This window comes from Trichoplusia ni, chromosome 12, assembly GCF_003590095.1.
Source record: "Trichoplusia ni isolate ovarian cell line Hi5 chromosome 12, tn1, whole genome shotgun sequence".
In the NCBI taxonomy this organism is placed as follows: Eukaryota; Metazoa; Arthropoda; class Insecta; order Lepidoptera; family Noctuidae; genus Trichoplusia; species Trichoplusia ni.
Genome location: NC_039489.1, coordinates 3888013 through 3911570, shown reverse-complemented (window position 1 = coordinate 3911570; position 23558 = coordinate 3888013). Strand labels below are relative to the sequence as shown.

General features: G+C 37.2%; 2 protein-coding genes across 2 annotated transcripts; one reads left to right on the top strand and one right to left on the bottom strand.

The window, feature by feature from the left end:
* The first annotated feature begins 16 nt into the window (after positions 1–16).
* On the top strand, positions 17–4129 carry LOC113499215. The gene is made up of 6 exons (XM_026879605.1): positions 17–736; positions 834–1104; positions 1393–1538; positions 2805–2932; positions 3476–3563; positions 4041–4129. Exons 1-6 carry the CDS (start codon positions 160–162, stop codon positions 4085–4087), a joined length of 1257 nt encoding a protein of 418 aa, XP_026735406.1. The 5' UTR covers positions 17–159; the 3' UTR covers positions 4088–4129.
* A 16247-nt stretch (positions 4130–20376) lies between these two features.
* On the bottom strand, positions 20377–23093 carry LOC113499329 (ELAV-like protein 2). Its single transcript, XM_026879762.1, has one exon. The coding sequence runs from the start codon at positions 22721–22723 to the stop codon at positions 21662–21664; it is 1062 nt and encodes a 353-aa protein (XP_026735563.1). The 5' UTR covers positions 22724–23093; the 3' UTR covers positions 20377–21661.
* Between the last annotated feature and the right edge of the window lie 465 nt (positions 23094–23558).

Sequence of the window (23558 nt, the reverse complement as noted above, 5' to 3'; positions counted from 1 at the left end):
ACTATACTCTATGGTCGCCAGTTAAGGTCGCCAGACTCGCCACTCGCCAGAGTAAATGTATTCTGTGGTTCTGTGGTTCTGTGCTGTCAACTCACTATGTTCTGTCTGTTTGATTGTTGCTGGTATTAGTAAATAATTTTACCATCTTAATTACGAGAAATGGGTGACTCTGACGGTGACATTGAATATTTAGATGAAGATGCTGACATTGTTCAGCAGTGTGTGCAAACAGTACCAATATTGGTACCCCAATACGAGGAGAAGGTAACCCCACTGCTAATCGAACGCCAACCGGCTGAGAGGAGAAGAAAGCGAAGAAAAGACGAAGAAGATTCCGATTATGATCCTTCTCAAGATCTCACACCTTCGAGTCCACCAAGTACCAAAGGCAGAAAAAGAAGGCAACATGTTGTGAAAAAAGTTAAAGCTTACCACAAAGATGTTGTTCCAAGTTTAAAAGTGGGCCCTGGAAGGAAACCTAAATTCTTTCCCGCCAAGGAACCACCTTTAGATCGAAAACAATGTAATATTAGAATACCAGATTATGACGATCCGTTGTGTTTGCCTGTAAAAGCAATTAAAAACGAGACTACTGACTTAAAAAGGTTGAATGATTGGAATAATGTGTGCCTAGAGCATTTCAAACACTGTGACAATCTACTTAAACCGGAGCGAGGTGAAACCCATAGTTCTACCAGAACAGTTGTTTTTCGCAATGTTGTCAATAAACAGTCAAGTATGTATTCTATATTATGTACAAAACCATAATGCATGCCTTGGCCTCTTTACTGTTAATTTTTATAATTCACATGTAATCATTTTAATATTTACAGACAAACTAGAAACTACAATTTGGAGTAAAACCTGTGTAGAAAATGAGGATGGTGATAGGAAATCAGAGATATTCCAGTGTGTTCTTCCTCGGTACAAGGAAAAAAAGGTCTTGACAACATTTGGTCTTGGTAATAGGAGACCAAAACCCTACCATGTTTCTGATGAGGTTATCTTGAGTAAGGAAGAGGGGAAAGATGGAGAGGTCCTGGTTGTGTATAAGCCTAAGGAGTCCTCGTCTGCTGTGTATAAATTAGTGGCATCCTATGATAAGTAAGTGTTTTTATTTTATGAATTTCTTTTTTCATATTTTTCACTGTTTTCCTTAACATAATTATAAGTAGTCAACAAATTATTATTTTTCTTTTACTACTGCTTTCGCTGCATTATGTGCTACATTGTGTGTTTCTCAACAACAACACAACTATTTTTCTTATTCATTTTTTATGTCCTTTCTATCATGCAAATGCCTCTTATAGTACTAGTTCTTTTTATTTTTCTCCCTGTCTTTTGCCATCAATGGTACATATATTAAATAACATGTTTTCAACCTTACTCCAGGAAGAACTCCGATGGATCTCAAGAGGAGCCTGATGATAAAGATGATGATGAAGACGTCAAGATGTATATGAAGGAGCTGGCGTACTGCAAGATGTGTGCACCATGCTACCAGACCTCGTGGAGGGGAGTCAAGAAGAATTCAAAGAGTAAGTATAGTTTCTAATGATGATTCCCAGACTTATCTGAAATGTTAATCAAATGCAAATAATCTTGCGAACAAGTGTAGGTATACAAGTTTTAAAGGTGTTAATATTAGGTATAGTTACTGGCACGGATCTTGAGCACTCGGCGGAAGAGTGGGGATCGCTTAGCGCATCGTAAAATAAATCGCCAATCTATTGTGTGTACTGCATGCAACTGCAGCAAAGAACGAATTTCAACCAATCATGAGTGACGGCTATGACGCGATGTGATGCCCCGCGCCTCACTTCATACCGCAAAAGGGACCCAAAAAATCACTTCTGCGCAGGTGAAGGTCAGCGCTCAAGATCCGTGCCGGTAACTATAGGCTCTTAGAACTTGTTGCCTGTATTTATACAGTTTTCTATAAACAATAGAATACATGCAATGTCATGTTAAAAATATACAATTTTAATTTTATGAGACTAATTATAGTTACTTTCATTGTATTAATTCAAAAGCTATTAAAAATATTAATGATACATTGCAAATAACAAAATTAAAGTTAAAATTATTTTTCTTCTAGGAATTCACTTACCGAGTAATAAGCCTTTTTAAAAAGAAAATCTTTTAGCTTACTTTTAAAAATAACATTTGAATCTGACATGTCTATGAATTTTAAATGTTTGGCCAAAATTAATTACCTACATAGGTTACAGAGAATTATCATGGTTATAACTTGTAAGAATTTCTACAGTTGTTTTATAAAAAAAAAACTAGAAAATTGTCGGGCCAAAGAAACAATTCATTAGTTTTCATGGTCCTGCACCTCCTTTTTTAGATTTCTGTGGGTCTTAATTTGCCATAAAAAGTAAAAAAAAAAAAAACAATATAAATTGTATAAAACATATAATAATGTGATGGTGGATGGTTTGTCAACAGGTCTTCCGCATTTGGCTATTGGTTGTAACATGAATGGTTGTAAAGGCTTTCTTAAATATCTATTTGTTAATATCTTGTATCTTAATGTTTATTTTTTGTAAAGAAGCAATTGCGAATTTTATTATTTTGTTTGACTTGTTGAAAGTTCTTAAATTTCAGCTAGGGCTGCATGACACCTTAATTACCTAAAGAAGTAAAATTTACCATTTTAGATGTACCTAAAATATATATTTCTTAACCACCACTGATACTTACCTGTATCTGTTCACACTGCAAGCTGATCTTGTATGTAGGAAACAGCTATTCAAGTGATGATGTGCTTACTTATATGTTTTTAATAATATTTTCAGAGAGCATTGCCTGTCCTATCTGCAACCGTTCATTTGTGACGGTATACAACCTCCTTGCGCATTTCAAGACTCATTCCTCTGAGGAGGTTCAGAAATACAAGCGGGTTATATCTTCTATATTGGCTGAGGTGAGTTTACTTACGACTTTACGAATATTAAAGGTTAATATTAATTCCAAAGTTCATCCATCAAAAATTATTTGTAACTAGCTGTTGCCCGCGACTCCGTCTGCGTGGACCCCGTTTCCATAGAAATACATTCCCTTAGTGATCTTATAGCTTTTACACATCTTTTCAACTTTCCCTCGGGAACTATTTAAAAAATCGGGATCGCCTATGTTCTTTTCCATGTCAATGGCTATATGCGTGCCAAATTTCATACGAATCCGTTCAGCCGTTTTTCGTGATTGAGTAACAAACATCCACACTTTCACATTTATAATATTACTAAGAATAGTAAGGATAGTCATGGCAAAAACTAGAGTCGTTCACAGCAAATATCGTGTTCAGCTATTGACTGTGGTCGAAAATTCAGCAGTTTATAGTTATTACATACATCTTCAATATTTTTACTGCCCTACTATTTCTTTTTAAAATTGTTTCATTTAATAGGTATTGCGTTCCTCCGACGTAACGTATTAACCGCTTTTTTGTGTTTTTAAACAATTTCAGATTGTAGACTATCATTACAAGTGTCGCATCTGTCGGGAGCAGTACCCGAGTATCAAGGCACTGAGGCAGCACATGACTACACATCAAGGTGATTTATTTTTATTTGTACTTGTTCTCACACTCTCACACTCTCATTCACGCGATAACTTCATGGGATGAAACCCGGTCCTTTTTCAAGAAGTACACGGGGATACAAACATACAGAGGCCTTGTTGAGAACTGTTTGTGTTTTTATTATTAATTAGGTCCATGGTTTGCAGTACTAGAGGTCTTACTCATACAAGTCTACTTGGTCCCCTTCAAGTTAGATTCTTGCAGCTGTGAAAACAAGATTGCACACTACACGGACTCTCTTAAAACTACACGACTTTAAGAGGCGGTGGTATTTTTGTTATTTTTTTTCCTAGCCTACTGTGTTCCACTGCTAGGCAAAGGCCTCCCCCAAATCCTTCCACGATTCTCTATTCTGGTATTAATGTTAGGCCTTAAAGTATTAATGGTAATTTCTGACACACTCAGACTCTGCATAGTATACTTTTGTAAAAAATTTTTTCTCGTTTTACAGGTACTGAAGTGTTTACTTGTGAAGTGGGTAACCACACGGCGAGATAGACGTTAAGATAATTAATAAATAAAGTTTACATTTTGCTCCAATTTGTTTTTTTCTTTATTTACATAATTTTATATTGAATCAACACTCATTCCTCTGATGAGGTTCAATTACTATGCTATGTTACTCGTCCAAAGTATATAATGTCTTTCGCCTACATTCGATATTTGACCAAGAGGCATGATGTACGATCTCGTCATAATATTTATTTTGACTTATTGCTTTACTCTGCTCCCCTCTGCGTCTGGGGAAATAATTCACTGCCCTTCTTTCCATTCGATTCCTTCAAGGTTTGGGTCAGCGGATCTATCTGATTAATCTATCTTATTGTACCATGGCTGACAAACATTTAATATCTGAGATATTCAGTTAACACAGCCTATCGTGCCTCTGATGGACACGGGTCTCTCCCAAATTGTGCCGCCACACCCGGTCCTCTTGCCTTCCGAATCCTTTACAAACTACAATGATTAAACGATATCTTATTAATTTTATAAACAGAATAAATTGTGATTTTCACCAACTAATATATTGCGGACATGCCATCTATTAGAAGACATCCGAACTAGGGTGTTGTTAGAAAAGTTAAAAGATGAGCTAGTAGCCAAAAACTGACACAGATTTAATTTATATATTTTATTAATTATAGTAACTACTATTGAAGTCACGGTTTAGTCCTGTTCAATTGAAATCGAAAGAGAAATCCCGCACTTTTGAAATGCAATCCTCACTACGACTATCACTAGATGGCGTTAGCAGTAGGTTACGATATGAGTATAATAAAATTTTCACTTGTGGATTAAAATCAGCTGTTCGATTGGTTTTCTTACTACTGGTTTCTATTGGCTTTTACTGTATCACTATGAGTAACTAGAAAGGAAACTATGATAGATTTTCGATTGAAATGAATTTTGTAATATTAGGAAAGATGAAAAAAAACCTTTTGGATATTCGGCTAGTAGGTTAGAACATATTATCTATGCTAATCATTACGGCAGTGGCTTATGTCGATGAATTCAGTCACTCAGTTGATAATTAGATTTGGAAATTATTGATATAGGTACTTTTACGTTTATTCACAGTCTGGGAATTTGAGTGATCTTAATTACCTAATGCTTTTTACAGAATAAATTATTTCTCATATTTCATATGTTCAATGCGAATAATCCATTCAAAGCTTTCGAATGAAAATTTTACAACAATGTCTTGTAATAAACAAAAAGGATATGATATTACAGTTTGAGATTAGATGGCGTTGTGTGAAAGGTTAGATTATACAGGTCAACAAGAGTATATGGTTATACTTATCACTTTTTTCGTAAACGATCAGTTATCAATCTTTGCCGTCGTTGACAGCGACAGGCTCGCATCGCTGCACACACCATTATTATTAATATCCCCGCCACACAATATCTCCGTCACTCTAACATCTTTCGACCCTCAAATTGGCACCCCAAAAAAACATTAGATGACGTAAGCAGGGGTGGGTTCATTGCACTCTCATCCCTGTGTCGTAAACAAGAGTCAATGACCTTGTCACGAGGGTTAGAAATTTTGTTAGAAAAAAGCTTTGACAGTGCATAGTCAAGTCATGGCTTATTAAATGTACCGTGACTTGATAAGTTGAAAAATGGTTGGGTCCGCGGTTCCAGTAGCACGGCAGTGCAGGGGCCCCTGTCTGTCATATTGTGAGTTTGGACATGTTATTCGCTTAACATTCAGCGAGAAATGTTGAATAATGTACAGTTATGTAAAGTTATGTAATCCTCGTTCTGTCGGCCCAAATATTTTGAATATTTTATTTGTGGCTGTTGCTCTGCCCGCTAAAAATCTAAAATCATTCCAGGGGACATAAAATCGAGATAATAGTATAAGTTCCTTTGTCCTAACATATTAACTAAACCCCTTTTGTCCCGATTTTCCCGATCCAGATTAAGAATTATCGGTCAACCTAATATTTCGCTTCAAGTCGTTCGTCTATAGAAATAAAGAGAAACTATGATTTGGACACATATTTTTATATCAGTATTAGTCCTTATCACATGTAAATATCACGTGTATTAGATTCAGTACTCTTCCCAGAAACGAGTACTAAACGAGTACTAAAATATTGTTTACACACCTAGGTGTGGTAATATTGTTTAAAAGGTGAACAAATAGATGCGCAAATATCTTAACAGAAAACTTTTTTTAATCAACAAAAACACAAACTTTTAATACCAATCAGAAGATTAACAAAAAACCATCATTAAACATTCTGCACAGCAAAACAAAACGATATCAAAAATGGACAAAAACAAAACAGTTATGATCAATATCCGCGATACACGAATGATTCTGGGTGCCGATGCCGTACCTACATCCTAACGCAATCACCCTTTGTAAGGGAGGAGGGTGGTATGTGGGGGTGGGGGTGGGGGTTCACTCTGTTTGACATCAACCTTTTGAACACACTTTATTAAGCCGCGTTTTATTGTGTCGGTGAATATGTTCACCTGTGCGATGTTATTGGGTAGGTTTTACATACACTAGGTACTAATTGTATAATACGTAATTGTTCTCGGTTTATTGAAATTGAATTTTTTGTAAAGAGTACTTAGGTTTATATTTAATATGGCTGGGATTTTGGTGTATAAAGTAGGATTATGTTACATATTTGAATAGTTATGCCATAAGTGCCTTATGGCATAACTATTCATAAGTTATGTCATATTTGCTTTAGCGCAGAGAACTTTAAAAAGCAATCGTAAGTATTCCATTCATCTGTACTGATCAGCTGATCGTTTATTTTGTACCTAAATGTCAACTCGACTTATGCTTTTTTTCTATGTATCGTCCACTTAACTACTATTGTATTAAATTGATGTGAATCTGGACTTCCCTCACTTAGGCACGTCGTCGTCGATATATCGAACTTGCCCCAACTAATAACACCTCCCTTTCCACCCTCTTTCCATCCCTGCCTTCGCCGATATCGCAGGGTAAGATTTTGACACCTGATATTGTTGTTACCGTAAAGGCAGTGATTCGATGTTGTGGACTATTGGCAAATTTTCTCATGATAGTCAGGAATAAAGGTCTTCTACGAGTTATGACATGTGGTACTATATGTTCTATGCTATATATAGATATGTGCTATTTCTTTGGCACATTAAAGTTACAGCATGTTTTATACGTCTTATATTAAGTTTAAAAATATAAATAAGAAATAAATATAAATATATGTTTATAAGAAACCACTTTATAAATATAATATAAACAGTTCCCAGTCCTGTAAGTCATATTATATGAACACTAGCAGTAGCTCGCGGGTCCGCCCGCTACAAACGCCAAATGATCGCACGGGAACGTAAAATAGGGATAAAAACTATTCTATGTGTTAATCCGGGTTACCTATAAACTATCTGTTTACCAAGTTTCAATAACCGAAACCCGTTCAATGGTATTTTCGAGAGAGAGGATCATCATCATCAAATATCCATTCATCCTTACATACCTACTTGCAAACTTTCTTGCAACGCGTTTATAATATTAGTAGGATTACTATTGTGCCTTTTTGAAAGATATCCAGTTGAATAATAATATATCTTAAAGCAGAGAAGTAGAGCTAAAGGAAAACCTACTTTATACTGATCGATATAGAGTATAGAATGAAGGAAGAAAGGAGACAGTACGAGTAACAAGATTAATACATTTATTTGAGTGTTTATAGTTGAGTAATAGAAGCTTGAAGCACAATTGAGTGAAGCCTTAGCTATGTAGATACAGGTACCATTCGCTAGGGTGAGGACCTGAAATCAAAATAACAGGTTAAATACGTAATCAATCAAAAGGAAAAAGAAAAATATAGCGTTGAGGTTGAGGGCATTAAGAAAATGTCGCGGGTTCGATCCCCATGTAGGACAAGCATTTATGTGATCCACGAATGCTTGTCCTGAGTCTCGGTGTTTTTGTGCCATGTGACTTGAATGTTTGTGAAGCCCAAGACATAAAGATGAAACTCCTTGATGTCTAGCCTTTCTTGAAAAAAAAAAACCTCTAAGACTCGTATTTACAAGAGTCAGTCGATGAGTTTCTTCACAGAATTAGAAAATGTTATTTATATTAAGACATGCGACGAACTCCAAACGATATTTACGAAGATAAGAAATAAAAACATCTCATAAAATAATGCTGAAATGAATTTTATCTATAGAACTTAATAAATGTGAGCTGAAATCATTTTGATTGTTTTTTTCGGCTAGTTTATGTGTCCAACAGTTTAAGCGAATATGTGACGTGATGTTATCAATTTTGTGTAAACTCTTTTGTCTTTATCAAATCAGAAATATTACAAGAAAGATTTATTATATTCCAAGGACTGCATTGCAGTATTTTTATCAATGTTATAAGCTTCGTTAAATATATTAAGTTACATCTTGAAACAGACACGTAGTCAGTCAGTCATAACAATTCTTAGGGCATTGGTCTTCTAAAACTTTCTTAATATTGTTTGTTACAAAGATACATAGAATAAATGAATTTTCCAAGAACATATTGTCCAAGTGTGTGTATTTATGTGCAATATTATTTATACTTTATAAATAAATAATTGAATAATAATATAAACCAATTTTTACTTTTTTTAAAAGCGTAAATTGGATGCTGGATCTGTAAACCAAATATTAGCTAAGTCATCTGGTTCGATTTAGTGAGATTTTAGTTTTGCTTACGTAATAAGATACAACAAAATACCTACAGTCAGACTTTATATTATTATAGTATATAGAAACGTAATGCAGCCACTTAAATTAATAACAAAATCCCCGTCCCATTTGGATATGGACAGACGACAGACGTCCACAGCCAAAACAAACTAAACCAAACATTTGAATTCAACATTTCACCATAATTACAAAGCTTAGTAAACAAACTACCCTTGTGCACACACACAGACACAACATAAAACAAACCCACACTACAGCAAACCAGACAGCCGCGGGCAAAATAAACAGGAGTTATTAAATTTTACCAAAATTTGATCCTTCCTCCTTCAATCAGTGTATACGCTAATTGAAAGCCGGGGCCGCAGGTAAAATGTATTAAATGTACATGACTGTCCCTCCACACGTGTGTGAGTCTGTCTGTACCCATAGCAACCCCCTCGGCTGTATTAATTTCGTCGAGACGGGCCTGATTGATCGGGACATCAAACGCGGACTGCGCTGTTATTTGTGATGCACTGAAGGGTACTTTATTAACGAACTGTCTGTTATGATTTTCGTGTTATTATTTTGTTTTTTGGTACTGAAAATTTTATTTAGTGATAAAGGTAATCAGTTCTTTAGAGTTATGCAGGAATTATTTTTGGTAAATGATGTTTTCAAAAGTATTTTATGTCAATAATGCATTTGAAAATAGCAAGGAAAGCATAACACTTCAAGGCAACTTTTTAATTATACTCAAGTTTTGCTTCACTAGTCCAAAATTAAATTAATGTTTTTCATAAAATGAATTGAATATTCTGATGTTTGAATTCTGATTTCTATGTAATTTTACATAAAGAAAACAAAATTAGTCTGGCGATTGTTCAACTTTTCGTTGTAAGGTAATACTGACTCTTTTTGAGATAATGGATAACAATATTCATTAAAACTAATGCTGAGACAAAAGGCGTATCTCAGGACGCTCTCCAGAAGAATCTTAAGAATCAAGAAGGATCTTAAACTTAAAGTTGCACCTGCATGCGTAAAAACAGTGAATCCAAATAAAGTGGACGCCGTAACGGATTAGGTTACGAAGCAGTTAAACATCGCTATAAGTGAACACATGATCTTGAGAAAAACATGATCTTACCATTACCATTAAAATATTGTCTTCAGATGATCAAAATAACGTGACTAAAATGTTTCTTTTTCAAAGATTTGTATATACATCTAGTTTAAAGCGGCAGTTACAACAACCGGGTCTTCCCTAACATATTGTATATTTATATTTAAAGAGTCTGTCTGTCCACCTTTGTGTTTTGTATCTCGCATCAAAGGTACGAGATGAGGGGAGTGAACTTTATTAAATTCCATTCGGTAAAGGATTTTTGCCGGCTTCAGCGCCCTTTGTCCGGCGCGCCCCCTGCCGGAGGGACATACTAAATTAGTTTTAGCCGTAAATGTGTTTATAGATGCGAAAAGTTCTGGATAAGCTAGGATCATTAGTGAGATGATTTTTTTGTGATGTTTACTGTATATGGAAGTTAAATTTAAGGTATTTTTTGTTAAGTGGTTTTTCTTTAATTTGGCCTTTCCTAATTTAGAAATGCGTTTAGAAAAATTCTAGTGTAGGTACGCGTATTACGAGTTTTATGTGGTTGTGAATAAATGTATTTTACATACTAATGTAAGGGCTGTGTGTTGCAGGGTAAATAATATGTTTAACTATAGCAATATTAAGTTTTCTTGGTGTTTGTAAAAGTATCGTAGAGTACAGAATAATTGCATTTTTAAAAAACTTTTACCCTTTGCTGTTTTTATTTTTGTCCAGTATCATTAGCATCTTTAGAACTTTGATTTGTACTACAAACAATTGCAGAAAGGCTTCAAAATCAAATTTGAATCAATTACGTAAAAGTGCCACTGGGCTACAAAGTACAACGTGACGTTTGTCTGATAATACGTTGCTGTTCTACCCCGATCAGCTGTTGCTATTTATTTAGCATTGTAAATGCGCTCGTGCCGTTCCGGCTCGCTTCGTGCACACTCGGCGATGCAAGCGTGACGGACGGTGACATATGCCACCGAATTAGGGTAATGACCGCAACTATCTGTTTCCAATATTACCGCATTTCGTATTTAATTTACGATTTTTTGTTGGGGTGGATTGGGCTTTTGATTTTGTGGGGTTTTTTTGGAATTGTGTTTGTGATGTCTTTGAAGCTCTCATTCGAAAATTGTTTTCTAAGTTACTGAAAGATACAGTGTAGAATCTTGGGACTTCGTACAGATTTTCTTTCAAATAGGTCAATAATACATAGTTGGCTACACTCAAAAAATGATTTAAACAAGGATTTAAAGACACTTAAAATCACTATGAGTACTTAAACTAAAAGGACAGATTCTGATTAAATCTTTCTCGAAAATTTAGATCTTTTATACCAAAAAAAATATTAACCAAACCCACAAAATAAAAACCAACCTATTCCATAATAAATCTAGCAACGTTTTAACCATCAAAGAGTTTGGACAGCAAGCCGGTCAGTTTTAACCCTCCACCGCCGAGTAAAGCCGCTCGCAGAAATATAATCAATATGACGGCCCCCTGGCTTTGATCGTAGCCTGGTCAATTAGCGCGGTGGCCGCAGCAGCCGAGCCCACACTGCCCACCTCGGATTGGAATCCGACTAGTAATTGGGATGCAGTAAGAGTAGTGTAAGGGTTGATATTTTGTTTTGATTTATACAGGGTGGTTTGATTTGTTGGGTTGAGTTTTTTATCTGATCATTTAATAATGAATAATTCTCACGATATTTACTATCAAAATATTTTTATCAGATCGAATGTCGTATTGCTAGCAGAGTGTTTAAAAGGGTATTATTTAATTTCAAGAACATCTTAAAGTTTTAATTGGGCTTTATATTTGCCTAAAAATGAATGTTTTACTATGATAAAACCCAAGAAAATGAGAAAGTGTATTGTTTGTCGTATTACAGCAAATATTAAAATTTGATTCTTTTGCCGATATTTGACCGATTTGTTATACCAAGTCACTTAACAAATTGTGAGCCGGATTGTTTTCGGTAGCTAAATAAGTTTTGTAGAGTAAGATAAAACTTTTTCAACAATTTATAGCATTACGTAAAACCGTATGTAACCATGACTACTACAAGAAAGAAAAGATCTATGACTCATAAGTCAAACAAGTCTTGACCACAACACCCTGTATACAAGCCCAGCACTCCACAGTCCACTCTATATAATGAAGGCGGAGGTCCGCTGAAAGGGTTCTGATGATCCCTACAGGATTAGCCAACGCAATTAGTACCAGCTCATATGAACCACGTAATCATTCGTATTCATTCTGTCTGTATGTATGTCTGTGTGTCTGTTAAAAGTCCACGCGTACCCCATTAGGATAATCCCGTGCTATTGAAAATTATTTTTGTTTCGTAATTATTTTGTAGTATTAATTTTTGGGGAGGACTTTGTTCGGTGAATGAGCTTAGTTATTTAAAAATATGGTGATTGTATTACGAGATTGTAGGTACTATTGTGGCCAGATTTTCATAGGCAAAGAGGTTATTAAACTTCTTTTGAAAAAACGTGTATTTTTATAATTCGAAAGCGATGTAGAGTAGTTTTGAGTTTCACTTGGTGATAAGTGTGACTCTACTTTGATTATTTATTGAGTATCACATATTAATGACAGTAAAAAGCTTTGAAAAAAGTAGTCAAATAAAAATCTCTTACACAAATGTTAAATTATATATGTTTTACGCTACAAAGTTTTTGCAATTGAATCTACGGAGGAATATATTAAAATTATAAATACTACCTTCGTCGAATATTTTTAATAGAATATTTTATGGATTTCCTTTACGGTTCCTCTTCATGAATGACATTTTGGAACCGTGCACCTAGAGTCACTCATTTATACTTATCAAGACTGCTTGAAAATTGGCCTACTTGATATATTTTTTTTTTAATTTTGACTTTCATCTGATAACGCTAGCAACTTCAATTTGCCGGGAAGTCTCATACTGTATAGCCACAAAAAAATTAAGGCTTAGAGTAGCGACAAAAAGAGAGTTTAGAAAGCCTTGAAGTTAAGGAGAGCAAGATAATAACATATTAAAAAGGGCTTTTAAAATCTTAGGCAATGGAATTAATTTGTATGCTCTTCCAGCAAGTTATCGATTAATTATCAATATCAATTAATACACTGAAGTTATTTATAGCAACAATATAAGGTATATGTTATAACGTCACACAATGATGTATGACCTTAATAACATTAATTTATTAGAAACCTTTTGGTGTCAAATGTCTAATTTATTAAATGTCGAAGGAAAAAGAAAAGCACCTGCTGAGTGGTCTCTAGACTTAAAAACTAACTACTTTGCTCCTGTCTCTAATGATGATAAATGAACGAATTATAGGACTATCAAGAGATAGAGAATTATAGAGCCCCTGTTTTTCAAAGTTACTTTAAGATGCAAGGGAGATAGATGGATTAGGGCTCTACGTTCTGACTACGCGTCCATCTAAAGCTCTTTCATAAATCTTAATATTTTGCTAATTTACGCTGTTTTCCCAAACATGAGCAATACTGTGTAAGTTAATCTAATATTTATTTTTAAAATAGTAACTTTTGGAGTTTCTTGCCGGTTCTTTTTCGTAAGAAACACACTTATAATGGCGGCCACCTATGACTGTTGTATTTTTATTAACATTCACAGTTACGTGCACAACTTATCAACATTTTGCTACGCGTAGTAATTGTGCTACGCGTAGACATTGTGTAACTCGTAGCAGTTTTGCTACGACGAAAAACAATACCGTACAGTTTTCATACTAGGCCCACAGCCCTCGGTTGATGGGTTCCTATTGGAATAGGCATCTTGAATTATGTTATTTAGTTATTCATTGAGACAGGTTATTTTACCATCAGGAAATGTACTACCAATATACTTACTATCGAATCGCACCCATACATACATAAATTGATTTTCAGTAAAACTAAAGCTTACCATTTACCGAAGCCTGCAACTCGTATCCTGAAGGATTTAATTATAGAGTTCTAATTTTAGACAGTTTCAGTATTAAACTCTATTCTTAAATCTGTTGTTTTTGCAGTTCATAAAACAAGGCTAATTTAGCCATTTATTTTACGAATTGAAGTCATGTTTGTGTGAAACTAATTTTTAAATTATGTCATGTTACTATTTTATCATGTTGATAAAAAGTTATTGTTGTGTTTCAATAGTATTTACATTTAAAAGCTATTAAATAGCTAATGTTTTCATTATAAATCATTGTGTAGAGTTCAACCCCAGCTTAATGTTTGCAAAAAAAAGGAACTTGCGCAAAGAAAGTTTGTCTCTGAGTGGTTTGTGATAAAAAGAAAAGTGTAATGCCGGAATCCTACAGACTCTACAAAGTTTGACAGTTAGGACTTACATAAAACCTCCTTAACCTCCTTACTCGTTTGTGTAAACTTGGTTTGGTTTGATAAGCGTGTGGTTTCGGCATTACACTAAGTTGATGTTTTGTTACTGAAAGCCGTGACGTGTGATTGTGACAACAATTAAGTGTAGTCGGAAATTAGTAACATATCTACAGATAGTGTTCCCTTTTAGAGATTTTACTTGAGTGTCAAAACATTGTGAAAATATTCTATCAAAGTAAGGGAAAATCAACCATAGATGTGATACTAATTTTCAGCCTTTTTTCGTTTCAGGTCGGATTTTGTGGGATGTCAGGCAAAAGGATGAAAAAAAAGAAACTCATTTCGGGTTTTTTATATATTTAGAACAAGAAATGTATAGTTACAACCATTGAGGATATTAAATATCATATTGTAAAAACTATTGTATAAAGTGAAGAGAATGTGACATTTTTCCATATTTTTTTTTATTATAATTAATTCCAATAAATTAATTAATTTATAGACACATAAATTACGTGAAAATATTAATTAATAATTACTTAAAAACAGCCAAGTATCTACTGATGTAAATATATTGGTTATTAATGCTTACTTTTAGGAATGAGTATTTTTTATTCAAAATCTTTCTAATCCGTATCGAAGGAAAGATGGCGTCAGTGCAGAATCTCTCAAAAGCCCGTCTTGTTTAGTGGCGTTTTTGCACTGGATCATAATAAGCTGTTTGGAAAACTCTACACCAACATAATCCTTGAACGATCTTATAAATTATTGGGAACAACATTTATGACTAAAGACGACACTAAAACTGTCACGGACATAAAAATATATCACCTGTCAAATGTTATTGCATCGTTTTGACATTACATACATTTTTGCTCGGCTCCCGGGGTCCCGGCAGCGCGGCGCGGCGTGTACAGTAGCCGGCGCGCGCGCCCGCGACCCCGGGGCGAGCGTCCTGCCGGCCAACACACGCCACGCGGTTGGACCAGCGGAGCCCAGTTTTAGTGTGACGACCTTATTCCACTACTATTTCTTGTGCAACTTAAACTTTTCTCACAAAAGCTATAAGGTAGAGGTAATTTATTTAAACCGACACAATAATTATTATAGAAATACCTAAGTTTTAGGTACAATATCAACTAAATCGGTTAATACCACCAACACATACAGACATCTACCTCTTAATTTTATAATAATTCATAAAAAGACGAAAATGAAATTTTAACATTGATTTTAATGTTAATACCGGAAGATCTTAAGTGTTTTTTTAATCTTTTTTTTTGCATTTTATTACTTTTATAAAATACGTATTTGTATCAAAGTGACGTCAGCAAGTACGAACAAGGAAAATGGCTGACCGAATTATTCATAATCTCATTTTCTTTAATTATAAATATCATTGCTTTCATTGTCTAGTACACCTTAACTTTGAAGTTGGTAAAATACTTATTCAATACTTTATTTTTGAGATTCTTATCTTACGATGCATTTTTTTCTAAATTATTTCCTATCTTTATCGAGTCTGGGAAGTCGGATTGATTTGACAGTAGAAGGTATACACGAAGGGGCCGGAGGGAGGCTCCGCCGCTCTCCGCTACTCTCCGCTCTCCGGCCGTATGGAGGTGAGTATTGACTATCAGTAGCACTAGGATATCACAATCTACTCTGCACGCCGAGTTCGCTCCCATCGCGCGGACGACAAACAATAGTGATGTGCGCCTATTCCTAACCTAACAGACGTATCGAGTGAGTCAGAGAAAATTAAATTACTATTACGGATTATTGTATCAGGTAATTAGATTAACGAGACGGCAGAGTCTACTATTTGAATACGATATGGGAACAAACCGTGGTCGTGCAGCTTAAGAGGAATCAACACCGAAAACGAATACTAATAAATAGACAGTGAAATTGATATTACATGATATTACTTTTTATTTTAAATTCGAAACTATTGGTTATTAATATTTTTTTTATTCATAATTCGCTTACCCGAAGCAGGACCGATCCTCTGATGTTTATTTACATATTTATTGCAATCTGTTATTTACCCGACGGCGTATTGTCAAGCTAATTTCAATCTAATATCTTTGTAAATAAAGCTTTTTACTCAACGTCAGGTCGATTCATTTAAATTTCGCTCCGGTTTTTCACTGTCTATAACGATTATTCAGGGATAAAAACATATAGGTCTATTTTAGACAGAATCGTTAACAAGATTAGTTAAAAGGAATTTTATTCGAAACAATTGTACAACACTATGTGCTCGGAACATTTGTGACGATGATCATGCGTTAGAGGGAAGCGGCTGCCGCTGCCGAGGAGCTGCATTTATAAAATTATCGATACACGTATTAACTAGGAAGCTATTCTAGAGAAACGGATCCAAAATACAAGGAAGTACATGCTGAGCAAATGTATTAATTATTAATAATTTTATAACAATACAGCTGTAGCAGCATACAAGTATTAGTTAGGTGTTGTGCATTGCGTTCTGTTTACTCTCACTAGAAATTTTGACATTTATGAAGTAATAGTAACACATTTAGTCGATGTCTCGAGTTTCCTACGACGTGCAAAATATTCCAATCGATACCGGGCTGGCGCGCGCGCAGCCGTGTCGCAACACTAGACGCGGTATTCTTTATTAAATTGAGCATTGCGTTGGGCGTCGAGTATCGAGACACAGGCTGTGTTCCACTGAAATATTTTTACGCGCAGAAATATAAAACTTACGTATTTATTTACTATGGAAGATCATTTCTTCATTTGTGACCTAACTATCGGAATCGCGTACTTCTCGGCCACAGGGTATATTTGTGCTTGCGTCCGAGCTTAAGGCCATTCCATGCTAACACGACAAGCTGCATATGCATACTCTACATGCTTTTATTCCCATCGTACACCACTATTTCTATACCATTATTTTCACATTGGACAGTCAAACAGATCACGCTCTGGTTTGGAGTATTTATTTTCAATTGATTTACTTATTAAATATGGGCCATTAACCATGTTTTGTACGCGTGATGCATGATTGTAATCACAGAACAGAGACACGTAGTGTGCTAGCAACCTATGTCTTATGTACTATCGCAATCTTATTAACATTTATTGCCGCACGTAACCGCGCGCGGGCTCAGCGACCGCGCCGCTCGCGCCGGCTCAGCCGACCCGCGCGCAGTGCCCGCCCCGTGCGGGACGGGCTCATGGAGATACATGCATTCCTTATATTATAAGAGTGGTGTTCAATGGTAACAGGGAAGAATTGGTAACGAGTCGGTGAAGGCTCCATTCACGCCAAGCCTCAGGCAGAACTCACGCGCGCGACAATCGATTGGGAAAATATGAACGCCGGCACAATACGAAGCGATTGGGAAGAAAATGTGTGCCGACAAGAGTCCTATGAAATTAATTTCCCATTTCTCTGTTCTGTGATTTAACTTACGTTAATATTTTATTTATTAATTACGATCAATCGTCACGTGTTTCTTTTAACTTTATTTTTGCTAATTTCACAGCCTCATTGTCAATTAGCCTATGCGTATTAGAGTATTGTTTCTGTGTTGCCAATTAATTACGTTTTTTAAATATTTCTTTAATAATATTATCTTTTAATTTCATAAAAATGCATCAAAACTCCGTTCAAAAAGTAGCCGTTATGCTATTGATCAGATCCCTTGTCACTTAGTGGGGTTAGTTACTTAGCATCGACGTTTATCCACAACCTATTACCATAGCTTTGTAGATAATTCCATGGCCGCGGGTTTAATTGCCAAACCTTCTTCTAATAAAGATCCTGATCACAACTCTAGTTCAGTCGATGTTATTTTCTTTTTTGTTGTGTTGCCGGCCTGTGACATTTTTCTCTTAAAGGAGGTTTCATTTGGGTTACTCTAGCGATACCTACGAAGGTTGATTTTTTTTTATTAGGCACAGACCATGTGACCGGCGTTAGTTTAAGTATAATACTGCACGATAGCAGTTAAAACCGCGGCCATATTGAATTAGTAGAACGTTTTGCGTGTCTGCCGCTTATACCTATGAAGATATGAATTACAGTATATTTTTAAAATACATACAAAAATATTATGTTAATTATGGTGTAGTTATTACCCGAGTGTTCTGTTATAAAATTCACAATTATTTTTATTGCTTTTCGCGTTACGTACTACGGGCGAAGCCCTCTAAGCTATTGAGCACTATTATTAATTTATTATTATTTTTAATAATTATTACCGAAAGAAGAGGGGCGCACAAAACATTCTACTAACTAGTGACGTAACATCTAACCGAACTCCTAACAAACAATTCACTCCAAAATATCTTTTTTTGCATTTTTATATCATTTGCAATCTCATTATTTCTTATTTATTATCTAAAAAGTCGATGAAATTTCAGTAAAATACTTTGGTGTTTTATGTTTCGATTCAAAACGACGTATTAAGCTTTATTATACGCAAATACTCGAAAAAGTAACGTTTAACAAGGATTTGTATAATTCAGTTATCAAATTATAACGTAACGCGAGTCCATCCCAAATTAATTTAGCACATCCATGCTCCCGATCTAGATTAATTGCCCGATATATTTCCCTAATAAATAAATCAATTTAGGTTTACCTCGTCGAAATCCCGACCAGCGACCGCTTCTATCGACTATCGATATGACAGCAGGCCAACACTAGCGCGCTCGCCTGTGCCGCTATGACTAGAGGTGGAACAATATTACTACGCCGATGTCGATAGAAACCGTCGCTATACAAATATAATAATTATAAATTATAAATATCAAATAAGTTAAATGCACGCCTAGATTTACACATAAAATACAATTAATTGCACATACACTAAATTAATGACAGTAATCTAAGATGAAAAAATTTATCATGAAATTATCATTAAGATTATTATTATCAACATTGACCATTAACTTCAACTATTCAAAATATCAAATATTTTTTTTATTTAAATTTAATAATGATTCCTTTCGGAATATATTATGACTAGAATAGTTGAAATTTTCATGTTGAATGAAAACAACACAAAACACAACAACTATTTATAACCTAAGAGACGTCTACATAGTATAGATAATAAGTAGGTATAGCAAAACTTGTGCTTCACACGCCGACCATACAAATACTATTTACTTTGCCAACCGTACGAATTTCTTTATAAATTAAATCAAACGTAATCGCCGTTCGCGAACGTCACTCCGATCAGACGAGTTGTCAAACGCGTTGACAGCTGAAGTGACGTCCGGGAACGCATAGGTAACTCACGAATTTTATCTAAATTAATAAGAGTACTCCTAATAAAAGTATTAATACTAAAAATGGAATGTCAAAGCATTTCTCAAGCTGTATCGAAATCAAGCGATTTTTTTGTCGTTTTTATATTATTAAATTAATTGAAAAAATGAGTGGTTATCGATTCGCGCGTACTTGGTGCGGATAAACAAATAGTTTACAATAAATAGTAAACAAACGTGGCGCTAAACTCCACACATTGACATTATGTCAACCAACGCCTCTTCGAGTCATTTTGATTTTTTAATAATATTTTTTTTATTAAATTACTGGCTATTAGTTATTGCACGTTTTACATTTATAATAAATATATAAATACTTGTAAATTTTAATCTCCATCTTTGGTATGTAATGAGTAGATACCTATTTATTTTTAATATTTGAAATGTTACAAAACTGTTTTTACATAATAAGTATATATTTTTTTTACAAAAATCGTAGGGTCGTTAGGACGGCACGATATTTAAAATATCTATTCAAGTTCGATGTTTCATAATAGGTCTTTATCGGATCAAAGTTTATGATATATAGATACTAGTGTGACGTGTTGAGACGCGGCATTTACAGATTAGTTATTCATTTATTTAAATTAAACAACTTTTTTTCTATTTACAAATTTCCATCTAGACTAAGACAATTAAAGCCTAGTTCGAATAGACGCAGGGCCGCATCCATACATTATATAATAGCAGGTACCGATCATATGTTTAGACATCGATTTAATTATATTTTGGAAACGATATCGTTAGACTAGAGTATGCACCATTGTTCCGCGAACGGCCTCATCCTGGCGGGGGGCGCGGGGGCGCGGGGGCGCGCGGGCTGCGGCCCCGCCCCCGGCCGGCCGCGGCCCTCGCCGCCGCGTGTGTGCGCTCCCGGCCCGAGCTCGATCGATTTTCGCCGGCTCGCCGAGCTACCATCCGTCACCTCCGAACCGACTTGGCATCGCCCGTCGTGTTAAGCGTAATACCACAATCGAAAATGTATCTCAAAAATTTTTCTAATACTAACTACTGACAGGCCACCGGACCCCGAACAGTCGACGCCAACCATCACTTGATCTTTAAAATTTTATCAAAACCTATCACAGTTTTTGATTAGTTTTTTTTCATCCTTAATTTTAATATATGATTAAAATATACGTATAGATAATATATATTTTCTTTCGAATCTTTAACAATATAACACTATTTTACTTCGATTAGCGGGCCTGTCGCACGGCCGCCGCCGGTCTAGCGAGAGCCGCTGCGGCGACGTAGTCATGTAAGTTTGTTCACGCGTCGGTCGTCGTCACCGGCCTTACTTCGTATTAATACGTACGTTAATGTAATTATTACGATATGATCGCATAAAAAATTGGAGCGTAGCATTTAGGCTATTATTGCTAATATTACTTTATACTCGAAAACTATTTTCTCGATAACCACAACCGTTCATAAGCGAAGTTTAATATCATTATTTTGTTATTGACTATTACCAATATGTATGTTTCAAAGTTCTGGCCAGATGTTCCACATTTCATGTGAAGCGTGCTTATCATATTATTGCGGGCTGTGGCCACCCTTCATTCACGCGCCATCTTATCCGGACCTGCGCAGAGCGCGCCCGCCTCGCGGCCATTTTGATTTCCTTAACACTTAACCCAATTTTGGCGGTCGACTATACGTAGCGGCGAACAAAGGGTTACCACACAATACTTGTCTCTAGTTTTACAATTATAAAAACGCCGGCCGGCGCGAGGCCGGCGGCTGCTTCCGGAAGACACACTCGATATAAGTCAGGTCCAGTGAGGGGTGTCACCTAAGTCTAGTATTACATTTTAGACTTGCTTATCAAGTATTTGGCATTTAAATCGACACCGTAAAAGTTCGCCGTCCGTCACTTTTGCTTAAACACGGTGAAAACGTAATATTTTTACATATGTTATATGACACGACAAAATACTATATTTTCACAGAAAAGGTGACAGGCCTGGGTCCACGTAGCGTCCGCACACAAAGTATTGGGACGAGTTGCGTGCGGACTCGGCACAGGAGAGGTACGGCCTGAGTCTATGTATGTGTATGTATGGGTGCGCGCCTGCTGTGCCGTCCTAGCGTCCGGCTAGGCCAAATCTGGGGCGATGCCCTTAGATGGTCTTGATCTTATTAGTCTTGAAGCTGACCTGCAGCACTCGGTTCCCGAGTGTGTACCCGTTGAGCGACTGGATGGCGACCACGGCCTCGTCGTAGTTGGTCATGGTGATGAACCCGTAGCCCTTGCACTTGTTGGTCTGCAGGTCGCGGATCACCTTGACGCTCTGCACGGCGCCGAAGGGCCCGAACAGCTGCCACAGCACGTTCTCCTCGGTCTCGGGCGCCAGGTTGTACACGAAGATGCACCACTCGGAGCCCACGGCCCCCGGCAGCACGCCGCCCAGCAGCTCGCCCGCCAGCGGGCTGTAGCGCTGCAGGCCCTTGTTGATGGCTAGGAGGGACTTGCCTGAGCTGAACCGGCCCAGCGGCGCGGGGAAGCGCAGCGCGGCCGGCAGGTACGCCGCCAGCGGCGCCAGCGCCTTGCCGTTGTTGCTCGGGTTGTTGGCGAACTTCACGGTGATGGGCTCGGTGGCGCCCTTGGGCACCGTGCCGTTCAGCTCCTGGATGGCGCGCTCGGCCTCCACGCGCTGGTCGAAGCGAATGAAGCCGACGCCTTTGGACAGGCCCTGCTCACCGCCAGTGAACGGCCGCCCGCCGGAGTTCTCGCACAAGATCCGCGACGTAATGATTCTGCCGTAGGGGCTGAACAGTCTCTCCAGCTCCGCCTGCGTCATAGTCTTGGGCAGGCCGGAGACGTATAGGTTCGCGCCTTTGATGGCCTCGCTGCTGGGCCGCGCGTACGACACCTTGATGGTCTTGTTCTGCAGCCGCAGCCCGTTGAGCGTGGCGATCGCCTTCTCCGCATCCTCGGGCCGGTGGTAGTTGACGAACGCGTAGCCGAGGCTCTGGCCGCCTCCGTGCAGCGCGTGGTTGAGCGCGTCCGGGAACGCCGCTCCCTTGTTCCGGATCAACTTGCACGATTCCACCTCACCGATACTCGAGAACAGGCTACGAATTTCCTCTTGCGTCATGCTCTGCGGCAGGTAGTTGATAATCAGGTTCGTCTTAGACTCCTCACCGCCACCGTTTTGCTGTTCACCATCGCCCTTCGACATGGTGGCGGCTTAAATCATAAACGGAAAGAACGAAAGAGGAACGAAAAAACGCGATAAAACAAAAGTGCACGTCCGTTAGGGTAGCGCGCGCGAACGGTATTGAGGGGTAGTGCCGCGCGCCGCGCGCATGCCGCCCGCTATCGACCGCGGCTTACATAACGCGGTTCGTTCACCCTCCGCTGGTATAGTGTCCGAAAAAACCAGATCTACCCCGGGCGCGATCGATCCGCCGCCGCCGGGAGCCCGGCCCCACGTAACTAGGTTCGCGAGATGTCTTATGTACAGGGAAACGCTGGCGAAAAGTAGGCGAGCTGCTGAACTACCCAAAACCGGGCCATCGCTCGACGAAAAGCCACTCATTACACATCCCACGAGCGTAGTATTACGCACCACGGTACTATGATTTGTACACAGGGCTCTTCAAAAACCCACGTAGTAAAAGGGAACGTGATACAATAAAAACAAACCTGCAACGCTATTGACGTACAATAATGTTTTAAAACAAAATAAAAGATATTTCTTTGTTTCATTTCCGAGAATCGGATTTGTGTTTTAAATTAAATTGTTGGGAAATACCGGCTGTATGCGAGGAGTTCTCGTGAAAATAGGTTTTATTCACGGAAGTCGGTGGACTGACCTCTGGCAGGGTTGTCGTATCATTGATTAATAGTTATGAATGAATTATCGTAGTACTATCGATTCTTTGCGCTGTATTAGTCTGACATTCTATTATAAATAGAAAAAGGTCAAAGTAAAGGAAAATTTCAGTCTCTTTCTACTCTAGAATTATGTAATAAAGACTGTAGTAGATATAATAACTTGAAACAACATATTT

Coding starts and splice junctions, on each gene's coding strand:
- LOC113499215 (XM_026879605.1), top strand. CDS start 160: ATGGGTGACTCTGACGGTGACATTGAATATTTAGATGAAGATGCTGAC. Junction 737..833: donor TGTTGTCAATAAACAGTCAA/GTATGTATTCTA, acceptor TAATATTTACAG/ACAAACTAGAAACTACAATT. Junction 3,564..4,040: donor GCACATGACTACACATCAAG/GTGATTTATTTT, acceptor CTCGTTTTACAG/GTACTGAAGTGTTTACTTGT.
- LOC113499329 (XM_026879762.1), bottom strand. CDS start 22,723: ATGTCGAAGGGCGATGGTGAACAGCAAAACGGTGGCGGTGAGGAGTCT.